The following is an 8,955-nucleotide window of genomic DNA, read 5'->3' as shown; positions in this document are numbered from 1 at the left end:
CAACACTAGTACCATGGTTCAGATGATTCTTTTACATTCTTTAAACTCAAAAGTGTGGCGCTTTCCCTCAACATAGAGTTAAAGTTCCTGAAAGTTACAGGCTCCTATTTCTGTATGTATTCTCCAAATCAGCCCACCTAGGACCTTGAATGTGCTGACAAGTGCCACTGCCAGATGGGGAGTGGGCTTTAAAGATCTTGGAATACAGAACACCAGGGTCAGAGGCAGGATCTAGATCTCTCACCTGCCTCCCCCGGGCAGCCTCCCCCTTGCCCCTTACCCTGAAGCCTGGGCAGGGCTGGCTCCTGGGTGAACAGGGCTGTTTTGTGTTATAGGCACACATGGCATTCAGAGATGTGGCTGTGGATTTCACCCAGGATGAGTGGGTGCTGCTGAGCCCTGCTCAGAGGTCCCTGTACCGGGAGGTGATGCTGGAGAACTACAGCAACCTGGTCTCACTGGGTAAGCCTGCATGTCTCAGGACCCGGGTCCTGGCTGCTGGCAACTTGGAGCAGCCCTCTTGGTTTCTGGCCTTACCTTTGGGTTGGACTCCAAAGCAGAGACACTCTGTAAGCGTGTACAGGTGTGTATACATGTGTGTGATACTCCGCATTTCTGGCCTTTTCCCGTAGGCTCTCTGGTAAGCATGGCATCTCTTCCTAGTCAGTATCTTCTTGTAAACGAGGGAGGTGTTCTCTCACAGCATGAGGTCGGGTCAGTGAACTCCCATCCTGGCTTCCCTTCCCTGGCGGGGAGCTCACCACTCTCAGATCTTCCCCACCACCTTTAGAAATCCTCGCCCCTGGTGTGGCTCTGAGTGCAGGATAACCTGCGACCATCTTGTTCTCTTTTCCTCTGAGCAGGCATTCCGTTTTCTAAACCAAAACTCATCACCCAGCTGGAGCAAGGGAAGGAGACCTGGAGAGAAGAGAGGAAATGCTCGCCCGTCAGCTGCCTGGGTGAGTGGGGACACTGGGTGGTTCAGAGGGCTGGGGGTGGGGAGGTCTTTCTGCTGGCCCCCTGGCCGCTCACCGTGTGCACTGCCCTGCTGGCCCCCTTCCAGACCTGCAGCCGCACTCGAGCTTCCTGGTGTCTCGTCTCCCTGCACTGGGTTTGCCGTCTCTGCCTCACTTAGTTCTCTCCCACATACATAGTCTGGTGGCTCTTGTTACTATATTTTTAAAAGGATATTTTCCCTGGATTAGAATTTTAGATTGGCTTATTTTTTCACCACTTTAAAGATACTGTTCCCCTGTTCAGGCCTCCCATTGTTTCTGATAAGAAATCAGCTGTCATTTCCACAGTTATTGCTTTGTTTTTTCTGTTACTTTTTAAACCTCTGGCTACTTTCAGAGTTTTCTGTATGTTTGGTGTTCAGCTGTTTGACTGCGATGTCACTGAGGAAGTGAGCTGCTTTTCTTTGAAGTTTTCCTGTCATAGCGTGTGCTCAGATTTTTGAATCTATAAATTTATGGTTAGAGCCACATTGGGGAGATTTTTGGACATTATTGTTTTGTTCCCTTCTGTTTCCTTCTGTTTGGAATGATAGTTACATGTGTATTAGTCCTTTTTACATGGTCCCACAGTTTACTGATCCTTTTTTTTTAAAATAACTTTCCATTTTTATAACTTTTTGGAATGATAGTTACATGTGTATTAGTCCTTTTTACATGGTCCCACAGTTTAGTGAGCCTGTCTCTACTTTTTTTTTTAATAACTTTACATTTTTGTGATGATGCTTCCTAATTGTTCATTAATGAAGGGCAGATTTTCCTTTGCCTTCTTTAACAGAAAAGCAGATACTTAGAAGATACATTTTTAAGTGAAAAATTGCAAAACAATGTTTATTACATAGTTGGGTTTGTGTGAAAGACTGTATCAACATGTATATGTGAACAGAGACATCTGCATTATTATTGACTGTGATCAGTGGTTAGCTTGGTGGGTAGAGAATTGGAAAGAGTAGAGTTTCTGGAAAGTTTTTTGGCTTGGCATTCTTTTTAAATGATAGAGGAATAGATAACTGTAGGGAATTGTGTGTCTTTTAGCTTTTAAAATACTGTTGACAGTTTCATAATAAAGAGAAGTATATGTTTTCTTTTTCTGTAAGAGATTTTCTATTTCTGTTTTATCAAACTTGAAAGCTTAGTCAATTTTTTCTTAAAATCAAGGGAAATAGCATATATAATAGAAATCATTATATTTTTCAAGTTGTTTATATCCTTGTTTTTGGTCTGCTAAGAGTCATAGCAGATTACTCGCAATGTCATTGTAATTTATATGAAATCCCCCATTTATTTCTAAGTTTTTGCTGTATATTTCACTTCAGTGTACTGTTAGGCATGTAAAGGTTCATGACAATTTTATCTCATTCATTAATGAAGTTTTTAATGTTAAAATTCTTTTGTTCCACATTATATTCCTTAAACTTTCATTTTTTCTAAAAAAACTTTTTAAAATTTTATATTGAAGTATAGCTGATTAACAATGTTGTGATAGTTTCAGGCGGACAGCGAAGGGACCCAGCCATACGTATACGTGTATCCATTCTCCCCCAAACTCCCCTTCCATGCAGGCTGTCACATAACATGAGCAGTGTTCCCTGTGGTGTAGAGTAGGTCCTTGTCAGTCATCCATGTTAAATATAGTCGTGTGTTACATATCAATCCTATTATTTCTTCTTAGTCTTAGCACCTGCTTTGTTGTGGCTCTTTGTTTTCTAGAGAGTTTTGGTATGGTATTTAATGTGATTTGGGGTGTCATGTAGCTGCTATTGCATTTTCTGCCAAACCAACTCTTATCTTTGAATAGAGACTTTGGCCCTTTCACATTTACTGGAACAGCTGATGGATCTCATGGGACTTACTTAGGGGCAGACTGTAGGGCAGGTACAGAGGCACTTAGGGAAGAGCTCAAGGTAGAAGAAGCATTTCTGTTAGCTCAGGCACCAGAGCAGTAGAAACACAGCACCAGAATTCATGGCAGAAGCAAAAGGTTTTACTGTGTTTCTGGAGGCTTGCAGTTCTTGGTTGGCGGAGGTGTTGGCAGTTTACACAGGAGGTCTCCCTCCTGAACTTTGAATGGTCACCTCCTCACTCTGTCCTCACCTGGCCTTTCTGAGGCTGCACATCCTGGCCTTCCTCCTACAGGGAGGTCACAGACATATTGATTAGAGCCTTATGACTTCTTTTAACCTTAATCACCTCTTTAAAGGCCCTGTCTCAGAATACAGTAGCATTCTATCCTGATGGAATAATTCTAGAATGTAGATGTATACACAGTTGGTTTTCAAAAGTTCAGTGCATCAGTGAAGGCAAGTGTTCAGGCAGATGCGCTGAGGTCTGGACCTGGTTCCTCAGACTATGTGATCCTGCATTCCCGCCAGCTGAATAGAACCAGCGGTGCTGAAGCAAGGTGTTCAGTGTTGACATCTCCTTACGAGAGGTACTGTAAGAAGAAAACTTTTATATTGATTCCTGGTGCCATTTTTATTTAGGTTAATTATGGAAATTAACAAGACTCGGACTGATCCGTGGCACCAGTCATTGGGGGGCCTAGACCGTGTGTGTGTTGTCTACTGCTGAAAGCCTCCTGAAGTGAAAGTGAAAGAAAGTGTTAGTCACTCGGTTGTGTCCAACTCTTTGGCGACCCCATGGACTATAGTCTGCCGGGTTCCTCTGTCCATGGAAATTCTCTAGACAAGAATGCTAGAGTGGGTTGCCATTTCTTCCTCCAGGGGCTCTTCCCGACCCAGGGGTCAAACCTGTGTATCCTGCATTGGCAGGCAGATTCTTCCCTGTCTGAGCCACCAGGGAAGCCCTGGCTTGTGGGAATTCTGGTCCAGAGTAGTCCTCTAATAAGTATTTGTCAGCAATGGCACCCTACTCCAGTACTCTTGCCTGGAAAATCCCATGGACAGAGGAGCCTGGAAGGCGGCAGTCCATGGGGTCGCTGAGGTTCGGACACGACTGAGCGACTTCACTTTCACGTTCATGCATTGGAGAAGGAAATGGCAACCCACTCGAGTGTTCTTGCCTGGAGAATCCCAGGGATGGGGAGCCTAGAGGGCTGCCGTCTCTGGGGTCGCACAGAGTCAGACATGACTGAAGCGATTTAGCAGCAGCAGCAGCAGCAGCAACAGGACCCTCCAGGTTCAGGTGTCTCACACGTGGTATCTTTAGCCACTCCGCTGTGTTGCCTCCTACACCAGGGTCTTCCAAGCTCAGGGACAGCTCTGTTCTTCTGCCCCATCCTCTCAGGGAGACAGGGAAAGACAGACACGTTTCCATGTGGGTCCTCTGGTTAGAGCTCTCTTGGTCACAGACAATCCCTTTGGACCCTGTTTGTGTCACTGGGTGGTTGTGCATTAGGAGGTCGTTGTAGTAGGTCCTCTGCAGGAAGTCTTGCTGGGTGGCCCTGAAGATGTAAACATTTTGAAGAACAAGGAATGGAGTCTTAACCATCAGACGAGGCAGAACTGCTTTGGCGGCTCCACGTCTCAGTTCTGACTCCGACTCTTCTCTCTGCCACAGAACCAAAGCCAGAACTCCACCTCTGTCCGTCCTGCCCTCCGGATCTCTGCAGTCAGAAATTCCACGTGCAGCAGGTGCTGTGTAGTCCCCCACCCTGGATCTTCACGTGCTTGTATGCCGAAGATCCCATGCAGCCAGGAGACCTGTGCCTGGAGGACCAGCAGCAGCAGGCCGCTGGTGGTAGTGCCTGGATCGAGGAAGCGGAAGGGCAGGAGAGGGAAGGTGCCCTGCCTTTGTTTGGAAAGACAGAGAAAAGTACTGTAGAAGTATTCCCCAGGCCACCCCAGAGGCAGCCAGTCTTCTCTGGGGGTGGGGTCCCAGGTATGGAGATAGAGGCCGGCCCGGCACAAATGGGGACCCCTGAGGAAACAGACAGGCTGTTGAAGAGGATCGAAGTCCTGGGGTTTGGGACTGTCAACTGTGGAGAGTGTGGACTGGGTTTCAGCAAGATGACGAACCTGCTCAGTCACCAGAGGATCCACTCCGGGGAGAAGCCCTACGTGTGTGGGGTGTGTGGGAAGGGCTTCAGTCTGAAGAAGAGCCTGGCCAGACACCAGAAGGCGCACTCGGGGGAGAAGCCCCTCCTGTGTGGGGAGTGTGGGCGGGGCTTTAACCGGAAGTCGACGCTCATCATACATGAGAGGACACACTCGGGCGAGAAGCCCTACATGTGCGGTGAGTGCGGGCGAGGCTTCAGCCAGAAGTCCAACCTCATCATCCACCAGAGGACACACTCTGGGGAGAAGCCCTACGTGTGCCAGGAGTGCGGGAAAGGATTCAGCCAGAAGTCAGCCGTCGTCAGGCACCGGAGGACACACCTAGAGGAGAAGACCATCGTGTGCGGTGACTGCGGGCTGGGCTTCAGCGACAGGTCGAACCTCATCTCACACCAGAGGACGCACTCTGGGGAGAAGCCATACGCCTGCAAGGAGTGTGGGCGCTGCTTCCGGCAGAGGTCCACACTCGTCAACCACCAGAGGACACACTCGAAAGAGAAGCCCTACGTGTGTGGCGTGTGCGGACACAGATTCAGCCAGAATTCAACCCTTATCTCGCACAGGCGCACACACACCGGGGAGAAGCCTTACGTGTGTGGGGTATGTGGGCGGGGCTTCAGTCTCAAGTCCCATCTCAACAGGCACCAGAACACGCACTCCGGACACAAGCCCATCGTGTGCAAGGACTGCGGGCGTGTCTTCAGCCAGCAGTCCAACCTCATCCGACACCAGAGAACGCACTCGGGGGAGAAGCCCCTGGTGTGTGCGGAGTGCGGGCGAGGGTTCAGCCAGAAGTCGAACCTTGTGGCACACCAGAGGACACACTCCGGGGAGAAGCCGTACGTGTGCAGGGAGTGTGGGCGGGGCTTCCGCCACCAGTCAGGCCTCATCCGGCACAGACGCACACACACAAGGGAACAGCCGTACAACTGCCGTGTGTGCGGGCGAGGCTTCGGCAACAAGTCCGCCCTGCTCATGCACAAGTGGTCACACTTGGAAGAGAACTCCTGTCTATGCCCAGACTGCGGCCAAGGCTTTCCCCACAAGTCACACCTCATCCTGCACCAGATGACACACCAGGGGAGGACGCCGCACGTGTGCAAGGCATGCGGGCAAGGCTTCAGCCAGAAGTGCCACCTCAGCAGACACAGGAGGAATGTGTGCCCACCACAGACCACCGTTTCAGTCTGACACTGAGGCTCCGCCGGAGCATCCTCCTGACCCCCTCACCCGCTCAAGAGCGCAGACTAAATCAAAACATTTTACACTCTTCTTGAAACACATTCCCTAAGCGGTCAAAAAGACATTTGAACTCAGTTTACTTCCTCTACCCCAAGTCGTCGTGTTTGGGGCCTTTTGCTCTAATAAAACTCTGCTGCTTTACAAATCTGTGGCCTCAACTGTGTCTCTCATTCACCCACCTATAAAGGTAAGGAATCAGGGGTGGTACAGAAATCTCGAGCTTCTGAGGCCATGGTTCTGCAGTAATTCAGTCCTTTGGATGACCTAAGAACTGAGTCAGTCTGATTCTTGGACAGTCTGGTCCTTTGTAGAGGGAGAGGATCCCGGAACTGTGTTCAGGGGATATGGGCAAGGGAGGGGGTCTTCCAGGAAACACAACCTCCCCTAAGCTGCTCACTCTCACCTGCAGCCCCCGCCCCACTCTCCCCCAGCTCCTGTGGCAGCCCCCTACTGGCTTGCCTCCTCCTCGCTCTCAGATGTCTCCACTTCTGCCTTTGCTGAGTCAAATCAGCGGTTAGGACCACTGCTACTGCTTAGAGTTAGGGTAAACACACCGCAAATAATTGTGAGTCAGCTGGTTAACCTAGAAGAAATGAACAAACATCTAAACACTTAAATCATGTACAGACCAGCAGGAAATCTGAACAGACCAGCATGAAGAAGGAGATTGAGTTAGTAATCAAAAACCTTCCAAAAAAGCCTGAAATCAGATGGCCTTATTGGCAACTTCTAGCATTTAAAGGATTAACACCCATTCTCAAAATCTTACCAAAAAAGACTTCCTAAATCATTCTGTGAGACCAGTATTACCCTACTAGCAAAACCTGACAGAGACAACACAAGAAAACTACAGACCCTAATCCCTATGGATATAGAGGGAGAAACCCTCGACACAGTATTAGCAACCAAATCCAGCAGCATATGAAAAAGATTTTCACACTGACTGAGTGGTTTCCTGGCTCAACATAGGAAAAAAAAAAATCAATACATCATGTTAATAGAATAAAGGGGGGAAAAAAGCAAACACATTCCATTTATATGAAATACCCAGGATAAGCCACAGGAAAGAGACAGAAGGCACGATAGTGGCTGCCAGAGACTAAGAGAAGAGGAAATGGGGATGACTGTTCCCCATTAACAATAAAGGACTGCCCTTGTGGGTAATAAAAATGTTGTGGAACTCGATGGTAATGATGGCTGCAGAACATTGGAAATGTTAAAATCCATTGAACCATATACTTTCAGTTCAGTTCAGTTGCTCAGTCATGTCCGACTCTTTGTGACCCCATGAATCTCAGCACGCCAGGCCTCCCTGTCCATCACCACCTCCTGGAGTTCACTGAGACTCACGTCCATTGAGCTGGTGATGCCATCCAGCCATCTCATCCTCTGTCGTCCCCTTCTCCTCCTGCCCCCAATCCCTCCCTGCATCAGAGTCTTTTCCAAAGAGTCAGCTCTTCACATGAGGTGGCCAAAGTACTGGAGTTTCAGCTTTAGCATCATTCCTTCTAAAGTAATCCCAGGGCTGATCTTCAGAATGGATTGGTTGGATCACCTTGCAGTCCAAGGGACTCTCAAGAGTCTTCTCCAATACCACAGTTCAAAAGCATCAATTCTACGGCACTCAGCTTTCTTCAGAGTCCAACTCTCACATCCATACATGACCACTGGAAAAACCATAGCCTTGACTAGACGGACCTTTGTTGGCCAAGTAATGTCTCTGCTTTTGAATATGCTATCTAGGTTGGTCATAACTTTCCTTCCAAGGAGTCAGCGTCTTTTAATTTCATGGCTGCAGTCACCATCTGCAGTGATTTTGGAGCCTCAAAAAATAAAGTCTGACACTGTTTCCACTGTTTCCCCACCTATTTCCCATGAAGTGATGGGACCAGATGCCATGATCTAGCTTTCTGAATGTTGAGCTTTAAGCCAACTTTCTCACTCTCCACTTTAACTTTCATCAAGAGGCTTTTTAGTTCCTCTTCACTTTCTGCCATAAGGGTGGTATCATCTGCATATCTGAGGTTATTGATATTTCTTCTGGCAATCTTGATTCCAGCTTGTGCTTCTTCCAGCCCAGCGTTTCTTATGATGTACTCTGCATATAAGTTAAATAAGCAGGGTGACAATTACAGCCTTGACGTACTCCTTTAAAAATGGTCAAAATGGTAAACATTATATTACCTGAATCTTACCTCAATTAAAAATTTTAAATCTTACCCACCCAAATCTTGTCATTGGAGGGAAAATAAAAACCTGGGGTCACAGAAATATCTGGGACCTAGAATTGCTGACATAAGATAAAGCACAACATACACTCGGTTGAAGCCTAAACTGGCAGCGACAGCATTTCAATTGTTACAAAAAAATTTAAGTTTTCCAAAGCAAATTCTTTGTCATACTTGGAAGCAACTCAAATGAAAGAGAGAAATGGTTCTGAGAAACCAGAGGCTTTGCTCTCTTTTTTAGATCAGAGCTGATTGTTTGGGATTGCTATATCCTCTGAGTATCTATTTATTAATCTGTTAAGTGTGGAAGCAAACATTTCAGAAGCAGGTGTAGCTACCCTGCTGGCCAGCCAGACTGAGTGCCCGGCTCTATAATGTCAGTTTGGGGAGAAGAAAGAAAGGAAAATGTAGTGTTCTGATCTCTGCTCTCGAGCTGCATACAGTATTATAGAGAAG

At 47.5% G+C, this 8,955-nt stretch overlaps 1 protein-coding gene across 2 annotated transcripts; it reads left to right on the top strand.

Moving 5' to 3' along the window:
• The first annotated feature begins 211 nt into the window (after positions 1-211).
• On the top strand, positions 212-6,416 carry LOC102189943 (zinc finger protein 133). Of its 2 annotated transcripts, XM_018044545.1 has the most exons (4): positions 392-462; positions 633-714; positions 864-959; positions 4,533-6,416. In XM_018044545.1, exons 2-4 carry the CDS (start codon positions 705-707, stop codon positions 6,218-6,220), a joined length of 1,794 nt encoding a protein of 597 aa, XP_017900034.1. In that variant the 5' UTR covers positions 392-462; positions 633-704; the 3' UTR covers positions 6,221-6,416. The 2 variants fall into 2 exon arrangements, with proteins under 2 accessions (XP_017900033.1, XP_017900034.1); XM_018044544.1 differs by lacking the exon at positions 633-714 and having other exon boundaries at positions 212-462.
• Positions 6,417-8,955: the final 2,539 nt, after the last annotated feature.

This window comes from Capra hircus, unplaced genomic scaffold, assembly GCF_001704415.2.
Source record: "Capra hircus breed San Clemente unplaced genomic scaffold, ASM170441v1, whole genome shotgun sequence".
NCBI lineage: Eukaryota > Metazoa > Chordata > Mammalia > Artiodactyla > Bovidae > Capra > Capra hircus.
The sequence above is the reverse complement of the archived record's forward strand: the minus strand, read 5'-3'. Positions and strand labels throughout refer to the sequence as shown.

What these genes read in the sequence shown, in the direction of transcription:
- LOC102189943 (XM_018044544.1), top strand. Translation starts at nt 342, where the DNA reads ATGGCATTCAGAGATGTGGCTGTGGATTTCACCCAGGATGAGTGGGTG. An exon ending in CAGCAACCTGGTCTCACTGG is followed by an intron (nt 463 to 863) that starts GTAAGCCTGCAT and finishes TCCTCTGAGCAG; the next exon opens with GCATTCCGTTTTCTAAACCA. An exon ending in CTCGCCCGTCAGCTGCCTGG is followed by an intron (nt 960 to 4,532) that starts GTGAGTGGGGAC and finishes TCTCTGCCACAG; the next exon opens with AACCAAAGCCAGAACTCCAC.